General features: G+C 36.7%; 1 protein-coding gene across 1 annotated transcript in view; it reads left to right on the forward strand.

Moving 5' to 3' along the window:
* Positions 1 to 335: 335 nt before the first annotated feature.
* Positions 336 to 19627, forward strand: part of ifih1 (interferon induced with helicase C domain 1) — a 54811-nt gene continuing 35519 nt past the window's right edge. The window contains exons 1-4 of the mRNA XM_067444583.1: positions 336 to 914; positions 3642 to 3810; positions 5218 to 5397; positions 7254 to 7328. Coding sequence (XP_067300684.1) covers positions 480 to 914; positions 3642 to 3810; positions 5218 to 5397; positions 7254 to 7328 — 859 coding nt within the window. The 5' untranslated portion in view covers positions 336 to 479. The remainder of the gene's footprint in view (positions 915 to 3641; positions 3811 to 5217; positions 5398 to 7253; positions 7329 to 19627) is intronic.

The following is a 19627-nucleotide window of genomic DNA, read 5'->3' on the forward strand; positions in this document are numbered from 1 at the left end:
TTCAAGATTTTTCATTAACATACACTGTTTTCTACTATTACAAAATCTATTTTTCATTTTATTTTATTTTTACAGAAAGTTACTGGTTTATCATAAAGGATTATGTCGCCATCTAACGTTATTGTTTATTATTTTTATCAAGTGATTAATAACAAGTGCAGAACAAGAACAAGTGTAGGCCTACACAATGTTTCAATGCCCGCAAAGCAGATGTTATTCTAACAATAAATAAATATTAATGAACATAAAGAAGAACAGTTATTGATAAATCGCGGCTTTGAACAGCGTTGATCATTTTAGCACGACGCGCAGACTAATGACGTTTGAAAACCAACACGAGAAACGAAACCGAAAGTAACCGAGTATAACCGAGTTACCGAGCCCAGCGAAAGTTAAACCCGGATTCGCTGGCGTGTAGTAAACTCTGGCAGAACATCTGACAGAACTTATCGGCGATATCTCATCGAGTCTTATCAAAAATGAGCAGTGATCAGGACCTCGAGACGCGTCATATTCTGGAGTGTTTCAAAGACCGACTGAAGCGGATCATCCTGGTCGAGCCACTTCTAGACGGGCTGCATTTCCTCGAACCGGATCAGAAGGACCGAATAAGAGCCAAGTCGCGCGCGTACGGCGAGATAAGCGCCGCAGCACTTCTGATCGACGAAATTATTAAAACACACTACGAGAAAGGGTGGTCGAGAGAGCTGATCACCGCACTGGAGACTGTCGGATGCACAAACGCTGTGAATTATGTGTTGAACAGCCCACCGAACCCCACGGACGAGGCCGAGAATGACAGCTGTGTCCGGCTGATCGACCTCATGCATCTGACGCTGGTCAACATGAAGACCCGCGACGTGTGCGCGCAGTGCTACTCACTGGGGCTCCTGACACAAGAGGACCAGGAGAACGTGAGTGAGCACACTTATGTATTTACATATTTACATTTGGGTTTTGTGAATTGATGAGAAGCAATAGTTTAAAAAGTAAACATTCAAATAAATACAAAAATACATTAAAAAACAAAATCATACAAGTTAGATAGACAGATATATATATATATATATATATATATATATATATATATATATATATATATATATATATATATATATATATATATATAGATAAAGAAGGGAATAGCACTGATTATCTCTTCATCACGGCTCCTGTTAGTGGGTGGGATATATTAGGCAGCAAGTGAACATTTTGTCCTCAAAGTTGATGTGTTAGAAGCAGGAAAAATGGGCAAGAGTAAGGATTTGAGTGAGTTTGACAAGGGCCAAATTGTGATGGCTAGACGACTGGGTCAGAGCATCTCCAAAACTGCAGCTCTTGTGGGCTGTTCCCGGTCTGCAGTGGTCAGTATCTATCAAAAGTGCTCCAAGAGGAACAGTGGAGAACCGGCCACAGGGTCATGGGCGGCCAAGGCTCATTGATGCACGTGGGGAGTGAAGGCTGGCCCGTGTGGGCCGATCAAAGAGACGAGCTACTGAAGCTCAAACTGCTCAAGAAGTTAATGCTGATTCTGATAGAAAGGTGTCAGAATACACAGAGCATCTCAGTTTGTTGCGTATGGGGCCGCATAGCCGCAGACCAGTCAGGGTGCCCATGCTGACCCCTGACCCCGCCGAAAGAGCCAACAGTGGCACGTGAGCATCAGAACTGGACCACAGAGGATTGGAACAAGGTGGCCTGGTCTGATGAATCACATTTTCTTTTACATCTGATCATGGGCGTCGGAAGCAAATAAAAAGTGGGTGGGTCAGTATAAAAAATGATAGGTGGGGAAATATTTTTGCGGGGGGTTCTGGGGGTTCTCCCCCCGAAAAAAAATGATTTCATAGATGTGATTTCCTGCATTATGGTACGTTTTAGGCCATATCAATTTCCTATACCAAAAGACCTCAAACCAGTCGATACCAATAGTCTAATAAAAAGGCTATTCATTTAACTGCCATAATCAACAGTTTCACAGATAATGATAATGAATAAGTTGCATGGTTTTTATGCTCCGTATCCAGACCTGATCCTGACAGAAAAAGTGCCGTTTACTAAACGATTGACTGGGCCAGACAAAATTACAGAAATCACTGAATTATTTACCGTGGCTGTAGAGTAGGGGTACGACGCATGGCATTAAGTTTTGACGCATATCGCGAGCATAGGTCGGAATCTGCCTTTTGCCACACTCGCTCTACTCCCTTTCCTCATCACATATCAGATCGGAAAGGTATTTAATTTCAATTAAAAAAAAAGAAAATATTAGAAAAGGGGAAATAAAGCGTTTAACGTGTTTAATAATAAGTTTGTTTTAATAATAAGTCAATGTAAGCAGACATGAATTGGAGATGATAAAAGTGACTGGGTCCAATATCATTGGTCTTAAAAAGTGGGTGGGACTTGTCCCACCCACACACAATGGTTCCGACGCCCATGCATCTGATGGATGGCCGGGTGCGTGTGCGTCGCTTACCTGAGGAACACATGGCCCCAGTCTGACGCTTTGGGCAATGTTCTGCTGGGAAACCTTGGGTCCTCCATCCATGAGGATGTTACTTTTACACGCTCCACCTACCTAAGCATTGTTGCAGACCATGTACACACTTTCATGGAAACGGTATTCCCTGGTGGCTGTGGCTCTTCCAGCAGGATAATGCTCCTGCCACAAAGCAAAAAAGGTTCAGGAATGATTTGAGAAGCTTAACAACGAGTTTGAGGTGTTGACTTGGCCTCCAAATTCCCCAGATCTCAATCCAATGGAGCATCTGTGGGCCCCACCTCGCAACTTACAGGACTTAAAGGATCTGCTGCTAAAATCTTGGTGCCAGATACCTCAGCACACCTTCAGGGGTCTAATGGAGTCCATGCAGACAGACAGACAGACAGACAGACAGACAGACAGACAGACAGATAGATAGATAGATAGATAGATAGATAGATAGATAGATAGATAGATAGATAGATAGATAGATAGATAGATAGATAGATAGATAGATAGATAGATAGATAGATAGATAGATAGATAAATAATGTAAAAAAAAAACATTATCAGCAGAGGGCGCTATAAACCAAAAAGATACAGATTTGCTATAATTTGTGAATTTATTGATGTGGTTAAATTAATATAAAGTTATTTTATATTACATATACTAGTAATATTATTTTATATTTCAAAATCTTTATTTTTTCATTATTATTCCACTATTACCACTAATAATAACAACAATTATTATTATTATTATTATTGGTAACACTTTAGGGACACTTTTTTTAGGGTCCAATTCACACTATTAAGTAGCTTATTAGCATGCATATTACTATATTGACTGTTTATTATAAAGCACATATTAATGCCCATGACCATATTCGACATCCCTTAATCCTACTCAACTGAAATTTACCAACTATTTTATCAACTATTAATAAGCAGTAATTAGGACGTTGTTGAGGCAAAAGTCATGGTTATTAGTGAGAATTGGTCCCTAAACTAAAGTGTGACATTAGACGTTATCACTAATGACCCATATTGAGTTTAACTGACCTGCTCTGGTCAATCTGTCTGTCTTTCAGTGTCTGTCTGAGCGTTTCACCTGTCTCTCATTAAATGCATTAACGGTTTGTTCATACTCCTGCAGATTATGAAAGCCACTGAGAATCTTGGGAACATAAACGGCGCTCGAGTGCTCCTCAAAAGGCTGGTGAAAAATGAAGCTGGCTGGTTTTCCAAATTCCTTCAGGCTCTGGAGGACACTGAACACCATGAGCTGGTGCGCGAGCTGCGGGGAGAGCCGTGCAACGAGGGCGGTGAGGGTCATCTGGAGGACGAAACCTTTCTGCACAAATCATGTCCAGCGACTGATAAAGTGCTGCTTTCTCATCAAGCTGTCACAGGCTCTCTTAGAAAAACAGTAGTTGGAAACAGGAAACCAGTAGAGGTCAAACGTCACTGTTGTTGAGACTACACATTTGTAGCCTGGAAACCCCACTGTTAGTTTCTGTATATCGCAGGTCTTAAAAAAAAGATGGTTTCTTTGAGATTGATTTACCAGAACATTGGCTGATTTTTCACTTGTCTTTAAGAAACACAATGTAGGAAAAAAGTACTTTGAGGAACGCTCAAATAATTGACAAATCTGTGAACATTGGAAAATCAAATGTCCTTATAAATAATTCTTAGTTTAAAGGGTTAATTCACCCAAAAGTCAAAAATGATGTCATTCCTTTCTTACATAACCTGCTTGACGTGCAAGAGTGAACCTCATTGGTTCTCAAACGTGCTGCGTAACAAGAATGAACCTCATTGGTTCTCGCTGAAGCTCAAACGTGATGCGTAACACGAGAATGAACCTCATTGGTTCTCACTGAAGCTCAAACGTGATGCGTAACAAAAATGAACCTCATTGGTTCTCGCTGAGGCTCAAACGTGATGCGTAACAAGAATGAACCTCATTGGTTCTTGCTGAAGCTCAAACGTGATGCGTAACACGAGAATGAACCTCATTGGTTCTCGCTGAAGCTCAAACGTGCTGCGTAACACGAGAATGAACCTCATTGGTTCTCACTGAAGCTCAAACGTGATGCGTAACAAGAATGAACCTCATTGGTTCTCGCTGAGGCTCAAACGTGATGCGTAACAAGAATGAACCTCATTGGTTCTTGCTGAAGCTCAAACGTGATGCGTAACAAGAATGAACCTCATTGGTTCTTGCTGAAGCTCAAACGTGATGCGTAACACGAGAATGAACCTCATTGGTTCTCGCTGAAGCTCAAACGTGATGCGTAACACCAGAATGAACCTCATTGGTTCTAGCTGAAGCTCAACCGTGATGCGAAACACGAGAATGAACCTCATTGGTTCTCGCTGAAGCTCAAACGTGCTGCGTAACACGAGAATGAACCTCATTGGTTCTCGCTGAAGCTCAAACGTGATGCGTAACACGAGAATTAACCTCATTGGTTCTCGCCGAAGCTCAAACGTGATGCGTAACACGAGAATGAACCTCAGTGGTTCTCACCGAAGCTCAAACGTGATGCGTAACACGAGAATGAACCTCAGTGGTTCTCACCGAAGCTCAAACGTGATGCGTAACACGAGAATGAACCTCATTGGTTCTCACTGAAGCTCAAACGTTGTTATTATTATGCAAAGAGTGAATTACAATGAGCAGCTGCACTGAATTCAACTGTGCTGATTACCTGTGTGTGTTACAGAGCCCATGGCAGTCGAGACCCTCGAGATCAGAACTGTTGAGGAGGGAGAACAGATGTGTTTATCTGCCACAAACGAGCCGGAGCCGGAGCCGGTTCTCTCCACAAACAGCTCGCTTTTGTCAGAGGATCTGGACAGCAGTGTGGACAGCAGCGGTCTGGGTGCGTCTGCTGAAAATGGAGGTGAATATCTGAAGCTTTTCCTTTCACAAGGCAGAAAAAAATGGTTGGGCAAACAGACAGACAATCCTGCCATAAACTTGATCATCTACTCCTAATCTAGCTTTTGGTGTTGGTTGATATTGTTGGCTCTGTGAGTGAATTGCTCATATATTGAGAGTCGATAAGTGGATAAAATGGTGTATGCTAAAAGCATCTATATCTAATTCATTACAATATTGCGTTACTTAGTTACTTTTTAAGAGAGGTAATGTTACGTTCCTTTTTTGTTACTTTTTCTCACCTGGGCTGGGCTTGTTTTAGTTTTTTTTTATAACAAAAAGTGTTTTATATTTGGGCAAATGTAAAGGCCAAAAACTTTGGGCTAAAGTGTAACTAATAAGTCTGAAGGAAATGCAAATTTATGTACAGGGCGCAGATTAAACAAACCTTTCAATGCCATAATGGATTGCAGAAGAACAGGACTCAGGAGAAGAAAGTTTAACGCTTACTTCACCATTAAAGGTCCACTGAAGTGCCTTGAAACGCGCCGCATTATTCAATGTGTTGACGTAATTTCCCCTGAAACGGCTGCAGCTGTTAGCAGCTCCTCCCCTTTTTTGAAACAGCCAATAGTGTTTCGTTATTATACAGTTTGACTAGAGCGCAAGAGCAGACCTTCTCTCTCTGTTTAGTAAAGCCAGTTTCCTCTAAAACTGTTTATCATCATAATCTCCTCCATATCGCTTTGAAATGCAGCATTCTGTGCAGAATTCAAATGGGTCGATATGTTTGTTGTCTGCACGGATTCACTCATATGATCCGCACTGCGCTCTCGTGTCTGTAGTCTAAATTTAGACCAGAGCCGTTGGGGTGTGTTCGCGGCTGCTGTGCGTGAAACTAATGTGAAAACAGACTTTATTCACCTCAAATGAAAGCATATTTACACCGAATCGTTTCCTATCACATATATAGTGTGCTATGTGCCTTCCACCTTGTTGAAATTAGTTCATGTGTGTAAACTACTGACCAATTTCAGCTTCAGCAGTGTAGGGGGCGGGCTTTAGATTCTAGAGCGCATTCTGATTGGACAGAAGATTTGATGAGAAAGTGAAGTCTGCGATGATGTCACCAAAACCTGAGATTTGTTTTAGCGGAAGTGGGAGACTAAATTTTAAATGCTTATATATCCTAAATGTAAATTTTGTCATAGTTTGGAACATACCAGCTTATTCATAACTTTAAGGCTAACACAGTCATACTAAAAGCAAAAAAACTTAAATTTTAAATTCAGTGGACCTTTAAAAGCTAAAAATCTAAAGTCATTTTTGCTTTGGTTTAAGTCTATCATTAAAAGGTCAGCAGCAAGTATGCTGGTTAAAAGTGAGATTAAAAGCATACATATATTATTTTTTTAACATTTAATTATCTGAGGTTTGCATAGTATTCTGCTTTAGCATTTCACAGATTTTATTCATTTTGAGGAAGTTTTTTTGAGCACATAAGATTAGTAAATGCATGCACACATTTAGTCTAAAACTACAATAACCATCATATCTACACATAACGCTTCTGTACTTACGCCTGTTTTTACCCAACACTTGGACAGGAGAGCTGTCGGTCAATAAATGGAAAAAAAAGTGACTTGCGTTACTTATTTGAAAAGGTAACTCCGATATTTTGTGGTAAATTTAAAATTGAAGCGTAACTTAACTAGTTACTTGAAAAAGTAATCCGATTACTTTAGCTCTATCACTATCCTATCTGAAAATCCTCAAAGCCTGGACGGACACATGCAATGCAAAAGTGGAAGAGACCAAAGACAGTCTTTCAAATCCTCCACGGCACAAGCCAAACTAACAGCATATATTCTCTCACAGATGTCGACATGTATAAAGAAGGCGAGGAGGAAGAGGAAGAGGAAGGAAATCGTACAGATGATGATGAGCCGTCAGGTACAGTCAACTGAAAGACTTTCATTCAAACCAAAGGGTGTATGCTCTTGATCCTTTGCTTGCTCCAGTTTGGACAGTCCCAGCAATTAGTGTACTGTAAAAGATGGGGGGTTCAATTAAAAATTACAGAGATTAAGTTTGTAGATATGCCCATCTCTGAAACATGCTTGCTCTGAGTGCAATCTCTAAAAAATATATATTTTAAAAACCATTATCCAGTAGGGTTGTGTGCCATTCACATTTTCTGCGTTTCCATAAACAAAACGCCAGCTGTAAAAATATGCAGTAACACTTTACTTAAAGCCTTTATGTATAATGCATTATAAAGGTATTCATAATGTATGTTATACAGGGTGTCCGCAGGGTTTTAAAAAGTATTAAAAAGTGATAAATCAAAATTGCCAAATTTAAGGCCATTAAAAGTGTTAAATGTGGTCTCAGAGGTATTATTTTTTTCCAAACTAGGTATTATTTTTTCAGACTATCAGGTGTCCTATTCTGATTGAAATTCTATCTGCGTTCGCATTAGTTCGTTTAAATATGGGCTTTAGCATATCTGGGCACATAATCAAATATTCGTCTCCGTCTCGGCGTATGTTTGATGCTGACGTCATATTCAGCGGTCGTTCGGCATCATCTCCGAACACTGCGCGCTCAACAGAAGTGGCTGGCTTACGTTTTATTGTAGACTTGCCTCAAGGCATATCTTCAACGACTATCCTCATAAGAGCAATCTTAAATGATTTATATAAAGTCTAAAATGAACAAAAAGAGTTGTGAGAGAATGAGGCGCGATCCATAGACGGTAAGATCCGCGTGTGTGTCTGCTCTTAAAGGGGCAGCAGCCAATAAAGCTTCCTGTCAGGGAACAGAGAAAATGACTCGCTGCTCTTGACTAAATAACTTTTGTAGCTTTAATAAGGTTTAATAATGCAGACTACATATAACTTTGATAACTTTATTAAATTTCTGTATATTTCCTAACTGTTAAGACAGGAAGGGCAGGAGTAAACATGACATTTATTATGGGTTTATGTTAGCATTGTTTTAAGTTTACTTAAATTAAAAACTGTTATATTTTTGAAGCCTAATAATAAATGTAAAAAAAAATATTAAAAAAAAATCAGTAGCTGTATTAATATCAGTAATACTGGCCTTCATTCATAAAAAGATGCCATTTAAACAAGTATTTAAAATAGACTGTCTTTATGTTGTTTCTACATTAATTTGATTAACTGTGAAATTATTATATTAAAAAATATATTAAAAACGTACAAAAACATTTCTTTTTTTATTGCGATTAATCACAGAAAAAATGTCTGATTAATCTAGTTAAAGTTTTTAATCGATTGACAGCACTATTTTTTAGTATTTTGTTAAATTCAACAACTTATCACAGTTATAGAAAGGTAATATTTGGCTCAGGTTTTGTTGTTGGAAAAAAAACACTAAATAATTTAATTGCGGAATTACCAATTATTAATTGAAATCAGATGTGTATGTAGTAATGCTTCTCCTTAACCAACCTTTGTGAATGTTGAGATCTATTTTACTGTGTCTGAATGATAACTTATCACAGATTTCCTCCTGCTGTCGATTCTAAATCTATTCTTTTTTGTATGTTATATATGTCAAAATCTGTGTAAATAATAGAAAGGTCGCTGATTAACACTTGCAATTCAGTGTCGTGATGGTTTTAAAAAATATTCTGAAGGTAGTGAAAAAGGTATTAAAAAGTAGTAAATTTAACTTAAGGATTGCTGAATATACCCTGTTATAATAATAACCAAAAAAAACAAACAAATAACCAAAGTTAAAATGCATTATAATGTTTGCAGATTTCTTGGTTGTTTGTCATTTGTTTTTAATGCATTATTACTTTCTAAAGATGTGTTTAATGAATATATTAGTATTATAATGTATTATAACCGTGGTTACACTTATTCATGAGACCATGAAGCGTTATATATATATATATATATATATATATATATATATATATATATATATATATATATATATATATATATATATATATATATATATATATATATATATATACATATATATATATATATATAGATATTGAATTTGTACATACAGCGAGATCTGGCCATTTCAATTCAAATTCATATGAATTACATGAAATTATGAATTTTGACCAACACTTCTCCAGTAATGATGAACAATTGTCATGTAAATGTATTGGTCAAAAAGTGAGCCTTGATATTAGTAACTGAATTAAACCCTATTTAACAGTTATTCAAATGAGCTCTGCTTTAATACTGGTCATGACTTTAATTGAACACTCAATCATTGTCCAGTTTAAAGGAAATAAGGCATCAAATCGCTTTACCCTTTGACATTTCAGCACAGTTCTTTTGTGCAACACATCTAATGACCCATAATCCAGCCTTTCGTTCCTGCGAGCAATTAACTGTCTGGACATTTTTTAAAGAGTTATTAATAAAAAGCGTATGGAAAAGAATGGCTTAGTTGTGTTCAGCGATTCTCGATGGTTCTGTTAGTGCTCCACATGTGAGACGCTTCCCTCAACCGCATAAAGTTCGCCAGTCTCGTCTCCTCAAAAGTGTGCTAAATCACCGTCACATCTAGGGAATATTTCCAGAGAGTTAGAGTTAGAGTTCAGCAAAGATGTCTGTTCCAGACCAAGGCCTGGGCATATTGAAGTGATCAAGAATGAGTCGGGTCATGGTCTGACTGCAGGAGAGAGAGAGAGAGCAAATGTGTGAGATGAGTGAATATGCATATGTGGATTACTGTGAAACAAGCATTGTTTTCATAATGCTCTCCAGAGACAGGAAGGCTTAATAAAAAAGGAAGTTGTAAGGAAATGACTAAATAAATCACTCATGATGATATTGCATATAGCATAATCATTGCAAATATAAATATAGCTGTGAGCAGCAATTATCAGGCTTCAAGCACTTTAAAGGGATAGTTAACCCAAAAATGAAAATTAGCCAATGATTTACTCACCCTCAAGTCCTCCTAGGTGTATGACATTCTTTGTTCAGACAGAAAAAATTAGTAAAAAGTCCTGCTAATCCAAGCTTTATAAAGGTAGTGATTGTTGTTCTGTTTTTGATGTCCATAAAAATGCATCTGGCCGTCAAATAACTGCTCCACACGGCTCTGGGAGGTTAGGTAAATGCCTTTAGAAGTGAATTGATGCGTTTGTATAAGAAAAATATCCATATTTAAAACTTTATAAAGTAACGTTTCAGCCGATCGTCTTCTGTATTTAGTTTATGGAAAAAGTGTTGAAAGTGCTTCTGCAGTTTATAGGCTTACACAACAAGTTACGCTCTGCAGACGTCACGTACACATCTTGAATTCCGAGAAGGCACTTTCAACACTTTTCCACATCAAGATGTTTGATCTGGAAACTCACCATTGACAGCACAATCCGAGGGGCGGATAAACGGTTGTCTTTCAAACTCCCTCTGCACGCGATAGGATAGCGCTACAACCAACCAGAGCAACGAAGGTGAAGCAGAGCTCGTTGACAGATTAAACATTCGCCGTATCCGGTCGGCTAAACTCTGAACACATCTTCCCTTTTTAAGAATGACTTCAGTGCCGTTCTTTGTTCTTTTCTCAGAGAAAAGCTTAACTCCAAGTCTTCCAGAGTCGCGGTCAGAGCTGATTCGAAAGACCGCCGTTCGCCAGTTTCTGTGTTTACTAGAAGCACGCAAACGCAACTCGGCCGCCATTATGTTAAGCCCCGCCCACCGACTCTATACACAATGTGATTGGCCCGACAAGAGTTTGGCGATTACAGCTCAGAAGTGCATTGAAAGTTGCTAGATGACACTCGCGGGTAGATTAGATTTGCTGCCACTAGGGTGCGTCTAGATTTCTAGGCCATCAGCCAGAACTTTAATTAAGAACATTTTAAATATGGATATTTTTTCTTACACAAACGCAATAATTTGCTTCAGAAGGCCTTTATTAAAGGGATAGTTCACCCCAAAAATTGAAATGCTGTCATCATTTACTCACCCTCATGTTCTTCCAAACCTGTATGAGTTTCTTTCTTCTGCTGAACACAAAAAGATATTTGGAAGAATGTTTGTAACAAAGTAGAGAGAGCAACCATTCACTACCATAGTATTTTTTCCCTACTATGGTAGTGAATGGTTCTCTTCTCTGCTTGGTTGCAAACAGGTCAGGTTTCTCACCCCTTCATTCACAGCTGAGGAATTCCTAGATGCACATGATTTTTGACCACATTTTAGTTATTTGTTTAGTGCATTCTATCCTCCAGCCAAAAATGCTATTAGCTTAACAATCAGTGATCGCACATGCTTATAAAGGCAACTCGTCCAGATCGATGACTTCTCTAGGAACGTCATACAGTCAGAGAATTATAAACACTGTTAGCATGTAAAAAATGAGTTGACCAACCAGCATCCATTCAGAAAACCACAGTGGCAGATTTTCAAGAGCAGTAAAATTCACATGCATTTAGTGCATTAGATTGTGTGTGGATGAGAGAGCCGTGAATCTCCTCAATGACTCTCAGGCGCATTGAGAACATGTTCCTTATGCTCACAGATGTTGAAGAGTTTGGAGATCTGCCAGTCCTCTCCATTATTTACTTCATGAAGTCACAATCAGGGAGGATGGGATCTGTAGGAAAGAAAAATCACAATGGAGATAAAAATACAGGCTAATCAAATGTCTTACAAACTATTTTAAAATGAACAAGCATATTTATATGCCTGAGCTGCTCTCCACAACTGTAAACTGGTGAAAATGTTGCGGTCGGTCAGATTTGTTTATGCATTTGAAAGAAGCCTCTTCTGTTTAACAAAACTGATTTTATTTGATCAAAATTTTTGATATATTATTATAATTCAAAATAGCTAGTTTCTATTGTAATATATTGTAAAATGTAATTTATTCCTGTGTTCAAAGCTGAATTTATCATAATCATTACTCCGGTCTTCAGTGTCACATGATCCTTCAGAAATCATTCTCATATGATGATCTAAAACATTTCTTATTATTATCAATGTTAAAAAGCTTCATATTTTTGGGGGGTGGAAAACCTTGATATGTTATTTGATGAATAGAAAACACACACACAAAAAAAGCATTTATTTGAAAGAGAAATATTTTGTAACATTATAACTTAATTTTCACTTTTTAAACATTTATTATATCATTTCTGAGCAAAAGTATTAATGTAAAAATCTTACTGACCCCAAACTTGAGAACAGTAGTGTATGCCACAGGCCGTCTAATTAGTGTGTTTTATTTTATTTTAAGAGAAACATCAGAGCATGGGCGTCGCTAGGCCCTTTTTAGGGGGGCTTCAGCCCCCCTAAACTTATGCCTCAGCCCCCCTAAAAAATATGTGATTAACCTTTAAAACATATGAAACTGGCGGGAGGCTTCGGCTTTGTCACGTTTTTTTGTCTGTCTCGCCAATCTGCAGTGGCTCTGAGCAGAGCGCAGTGCACGTCAGATGCAGAGGTGTGTGTGTGTGTGTGTGTGTGTGTGTGTGTGTGTGTGTGTGTGTGTGTGTGTGTAAATCTGAGCAACATTGGTCTGTCACCGCTCGTCAATGTCAAAATATTTGATAAAACCAATCAAATCAGAGTAGGCGGGCTTTATGGTCACACAGAAACTGCTGAGGCTGAGCGTAAATTTTAGGAGCGCAACTCGACGACGTCAAGTAAGATAAATATATGCTGCTAAACTAAACATGTTTGACATGTTAAGTCAGAAATATTAAACAAAAGAAAAAAATAAACTTTTGTCTAATTTCGCCATTTTTTAACTGGAAATATGCCTATGTGATTCATTTAGGCCTTAACAAACAAGAAATATTAACAAAGCCATTTTCATCAGATTAGGCATAAGATTAATAATGAATGTGTATATATTGTAAATTAATATAATTCTATTTGTAACATTCAGTAAATAAAAAACTCAGCTTTTTTCAGCCTGTATTAGTACTAATGAATGTGTTCATGTTGTGAATTTAATAAACTTAAAACTTTAATAAACAGTAAATTAACGTGTCTAAGAAAATTATTCATGAAACAAAGATCGGTATGTTAATATGTAAACCATATGTTTACTTTATTTACTGACAAAAACGGAAAAAAAACTATATCAGTCAAAGCTCAGCGTTATGAGGGGAAGAGACAGGGCAAGATAAAAACAGAGAAAAAGAGAGATGTGGACATAAGAAAGACAAATAATCTACTGCCCAGTGACATGGTTTTCAAGCTATTGTTATCTAATTTGTTGGCCTTCATAACATCTTAAAATGCAGATATGTAGATCATAGAAATCAAAATTTTTACCCTAACATTTGGGATCTATAAACATGCCTACATTATTGGGTATGATTAATGCATGTACAGTATGGCCATGTAAGGTGTTAATATTTGCTTCATAAGTAATGATAAACAGCCAATATCTTCTGGGTATGCAAGTTTTTAAGCTATTAGTTAATAGCGCAATTTGGACCCAAAACTAAATAGTGTTACTATTTTTTTGTTTGTACAGGCCTACCCTCACTGGGGGCTGAGCCCCCCTAAAATGAAAATCCTAGAAACACCCCTGCATCAGAGATAAAACTTTATACTTGCATAACGTAACTGAGAAATCCATTAAGTGTGGAGTTATAAAAGAACAAGATTTTCCCTCTCGGGATTCTGATTTGTTGCTTCCTAGTTTCCTTCTTGTGTAATGATATCCATAAACTACAAACTGTTTCATAAATCAAATGGTCAGGTTGGACAGGGTCGGCACTGCCTGCATGCTTGACTTAATATTGACTGATAAATTCAATATGATTTGCAATTTAATGCATTCCTTTTGGTATGTATCACTCTTTTTGCCTCGCTATTACACGTTGATTATGAATGATGACCTCTGTGATTAAAACAGAGCTTGCATGTGGATGAACCTTGTCAAATTATATAAATGAGGGTTTCTTTAGATAAAAAAGGACAGAGTTCAACGGACGTACAGACCTATCGAATGGATTTGGCTTCCTATATTCCCATGATTCAGATCATCACATTTCAGTTTTGCTCTGATTCCCAATGTTATGTGAAATTACCGTTTCGCCATCATGTCAATTTGTATGCAAATGTAAAACTAATTGCTGAACATAGTTTTCAAAAAAGTAAAATAAGCTCTGTGTTGAACATTACTTAAAGACATTTATAGAAGATCCGATACAGAGTATCTTCATCTACCAAGGGTTTGAGATTAAAGATGTGTTATTTTTATTATCATTACAATTCATTATTTCATTATTTTCATTACAATTAAGCATATTTACCCCTAAAAAGTAAATAATGAATTCTGTACAACACTTATATCACATATAAATGAAGTGAAATAATAATGAGAATGCAAAAAAACACCAACATATTTGTGCTTAATTATTATTAAAAAATATATAATTTCTCATTTCTTTCCTTTGATTTTTGGGGTGAAATATGGCCTATTCATGTTCTTTCACTATGGGTTTCCTTTATTTATTATAAGGAAATTATAAAAAGTAATTTTTACCACAGACAGTATTTTACTTAGAATTCCAAAAACTGGGATTATAAAATGCCTTGGGAAAATCCATAAAGATTATAACCTAAAAATACATTTTTGAATTATAACCTTTTTGAAAGTTGTCTCTTCTGCTCACCAAGGCTTCATTTATTTGATCAAAAGTACAGAAAAAAACTAATATTGTGAAATTTAACAATTTAAAACAATTTGTTTTCTAGTTTAATATAAATATATTTTATTTCTGTGATCAAAGCTGAACTAGAAAATATTATATATATATATATATATATATATATATATATATATATATATATATATATATATATATATATATATATATATATATATATAGATCAAATGAAACATTTTATTCATCAAAAGAATCCTGAAAAAAAATATCACTAATCATAAAAAATCAATCAGCACACCTGTTTCCATTATTGATAATAAATCATATTAGAATGATTTCTGAAGGATCATTCTGAAGGATCTGAAGACTGGAGTAATGATGATGAAAATTCAGCTTTGATCAAAGAAATAAATTACATTTTAAAGTATATTAAAATAGAAAAACATTATTTTAAATTGTAATATTTCACAATATAAATGTTTGTCTCTATTTATGATCAAATAAATGTAGGCTTGAGCATAAGAGACTTCCTTCAAAAGAATGATAATAAATAGATTTATATTGTAGGTGTGCTTTAAAAACATTATAAATTGCTAAATAAAGACTTGCAACTACTAAGGATGTGAGTTGACATACTGAACTAACTGGACTGATGTAGTTCTTTTATACTAACTTATATATTTTTTTAAAATTCACAAGACAAAACATGCAAGTCTCTTCAAGTGATGTTAACCACAAATTCATGAGAATCCCAATGCTAAATGATCTAAAGTTTAATGCTCTGTAATTGGAGTGATAATGCTGACAGAACACTGGCAGATCTCATCAAGTTTCCACATCAAGCCACGTGAATGAAAACACACCGCTCACCGGCTCATCTGTCCTCAGTCTCACTCCACATGTTTCGAGGGTAATCGTTCCTCCAGACTGAAGCACGCTGGTTTCTTTTAGGAAGCCTATTTTGAATTCTGCCTTTCTGTAAGTGAAACCATTTAAAGACGTGTTAATGGACTCAAAAAGGCCCGAGCACGATATTTGTATCCTTGTGTTTGGATAATGTGGATTCATTCGTCTAAATAGTGCTGAGCGCTAGAGGCTATAAAAATAATGTTTACAAGAGGAATCTCACAAAAAAAAACATATCCAGGACACATTTCATCCCAAAATCAAAGGAAAAATACTGTAATGTTGGGAGTTTCTCTTTTGGGGGGAATTATTTTAATTTTTAAAACTTATTTTATAAAAAATAAATAAATATTTGATCATGTATAATACTTTTATAATGGTAATGTTTACTATTATATATATATATATATATATATATATATATATATATATATATATATTTATATATATATATATATTTATATATATATATATATATATATATATATATATACACATACATACATATATACACACACACACACACAATTAAAATTACTGCTTACAATACTAATATTACAGGATACAGCAATTCTGCAATAATCAATATATTGCTAGACAATCTAATAATGATATTTCATGATATCTGTCTAACTATGAAAACAAAATACTAATAAGGTTCAGGTTCTCTCTCTTTATTCAAGCCCAAACCATTCGAAAACAGCACACACACAAAAATCATTCTATACATTAAATGTAACACTAAGTAAATTAAACATGTAATACTTATAAAGTTTTTAAAAAGCTTAAAGTTTTCTTTGTGTGGGGCTTTGAATGTTTTTGGTATTAGCCATGTTCATTATTGCATATCGCGTACTCTTTGTCACTTTAGTTTGTCCCATTAATCATATAAAAGCTGAAGTGGGTTCAGACTTTGGACTGGGGCATCTATTATTATACTCACACTGCCATCCACCATCCCATTAAAAAAAAATTTTCCTAGGCTAGTTAACTTATTTAACTTATGGAGCGCCACCTCGAGGAGCCATGAAGTAGCGGCGCTAAAAATAGGGAAAACTATTTAGAGCACCTTATTTTATAAATGAAAATATCAATATTTGGCTCAAACGTATGGAGGAGGACAACGAGATATTGCCCTATTGATATTTTGTCCCACTCCTACAACATACCATAATCCATCCAAATGTTTTTGTAACCCAGGTTACTAGTGGTTAGTGGCTGAGAAAAAAATAAAACGAAATAAACAAATCCTTGAGTTAAACACACTAAGTATAAAGAGGCTGAGACCATAAATGATGTAATTATTTTCAATTAATTACATAAAATTGTATAAAAGTATATATATGTATAAAATATTGAAAGGTTTAAAATCCTCCAATGATATTTTCACATTACGATGTATCCAATGAGATCGCGTCTGACGTCACTAAAGCTCCGCCGTCGCGGGATTATTATATCCAGCACGTTCGAGATCTGTCTCTTTTCTCTATAACCGCTGATGCAAATGGACGCTTCTCGGCATCCCGGGAGATTCAGTGCCTCAAAGTCAGAGAAAAGTAACGGTTCAGAGAGAAGCAGATTGTGTGAAGAGTGACACTTTGGAACGCGTATGCTCTGGAAATTTCCCGTTGGTCGATTTACATGTGATGAGTGAGTTCCTTGGCCAGGTTTTTTTTCTTCCTGTGATGTTTGTTGAGTTCGTGGAGCCAGCAGCTGAATGTTGCCTGTTGTGGATTGATCCAAGTGTGAATCCTTCTGATTCGTGAATCGTCTCAACTCCTTCCTGCACTTTATGCATCTTGGTAGAGTTGGACTGGCGGGCCACCTGTAGAGTGAATCCTTAGAACTTCTTGTGAACTTGAACGCGTTTTCATCGAACGGTAGGAGAGGAATTGCACTACAAACTTGATTTTTTGTGTGTATTCGTCCTAATCCTGGATCAGCTGCACCGACTGTGAATTACACCACATCAAGAATTTTTCCATTTTTTTATGAGAAACTGAACTGAATTCATGGACTGATTTTATTTTATTTTTTTTAATTTTATTTCGTTTTGAGGTTTTCCAATTCAATGTGAATGAACCTTGTGGTTATTGGGTATTCAGTCAATAACTGAATTGTTTCAAGTTTTATTTTAATTTGTTCATGTTAAACTGATTGGATGCTTGTTTAGAGAGTGAAAACTAAATAGGGTTTAATTCAAGAAAAGGACTCAGAAAAGAAAGAGGTAAAGTTTTATTTAGTCTCACTACATATGCAAATTTAAATTGACCTAATTGAATTCTGACTTAAGGTTGATTTGCGGTTTCCATAGAGTGAAACATCCATATCATTCCTGGAAAGAAGGGAAATGTGCACATTTAGTATAGAGTAAATACTCATATGTCATTGCATTCAAATGAAATCAATTGTTGTTTTCAATACAGTTAAATCTTACTCTTACCAAAACTCTTGATCGTCTGAGTTTGTTCACTCCTGTTGCACCATCTCTCTCAGCAGACAAACCTAGTCTTCTGATCATATTGGTCCAGTTGTAAAATCGACATAAAATTTATACCTCAAGTGTTGGTTACAAAAGTGGCGAGCCAGCCAGGAGAGAGATTGGCCTGCAGCAATAGTGACTGGTTAGAAGAGCTGAGTTTAATTGAAAAAAAAATACATTAAACACAATACTGACAACATGGACGTTGTAAAGAGAGAGAATGTAAATGTCGCAAATGCTGTGATAGTCAGCGGCTTAACATTAACCGAAACAGACCAGGACTTGGAAGCATGGCTGTTAAGATATGGTAGCATTAGTCGAAACTTCCTCATTGATGATCCCAACTCTGAATTTCACCGCCAAGCCATTATAGAGTTTACTTATAGCTCTGCTATGAAGACATTAGTGCCCCTACTCCCAGTAACGATGGTTAGTACGTCAAACCCAGAGACCACTTTCAATGTGCGTGCTTTAAGCTGTGTCTACGGTCATGTAGCTAGTGACAGTGCCACTAAGGGGTATTTAGAAGAACTCCAAGTCCTTGCTAGGGCTAGTGGAAAGTCAATTGAAGAAGTGCTCCAGGAGGAGTTAAGGAGAATAAAAGCTGGCAGTTCCCTTGCTGAACCCAAAACTTCAGGTGCAGCAGACTCTCAAATGCATGACAGTAGCACCACCAGCTCGCTGGATGGACAGTGGTCCCCAGCCAAATCACAGAGAGTTACAACTGAACAAGTTGCCCCACCCTCATCAGAAAATTCATCAGTTAGTGGAATTGAATCAAAGAAATCACAAAACCTGCCCAAGGAAAGACCTAACATTAAAACTAGCTATCCTACAGCCACAGCATTACCCCATCCAGCACTCACAATGGACATGATTGATCCTCCCAGTGTGCAAAAAGTGGTAGTGGAACACATTGTCAGAACAAATGACACTGCTGCATCACAACCTGCTTCTTTTCGTCTCAGGTCCTTCTCTGGGAAAGTTCCTAGACCAGTCAACGAACCAGATTTTGACACTTGGCGGGCGAGTGTTCAATTCCTTTTGGATGACCCTTCTATTTCTGACCTGTCCCGCACAAGGAGGATTCTTGATAGCCTTCTCCCTCCTGCGTCTGATATCATTAAGCATGTGAGTCCCCAGTCTTCACCTTCAGTGTACCTGGAATTGTTGGAGTCTGTCTACGGATCAGTGGAGGATGGTGATGAACTTTTAGCAAAA

This window comes from Pseudorasbora parva, chromosome 5 (genome assembly GCF_024679245.1).
Source record: "Pseudorasbora parva isolate DD20220531a chromosome 5, ASM2467924v1, whole genome shotgun sequence".
Lineage (NCBI taxonomy): Eukaryota > Metazoa > Chordata > Actinopteri > Cypriniformes > Gobionidae > Pseudorasbora > Pseudorasbora parva.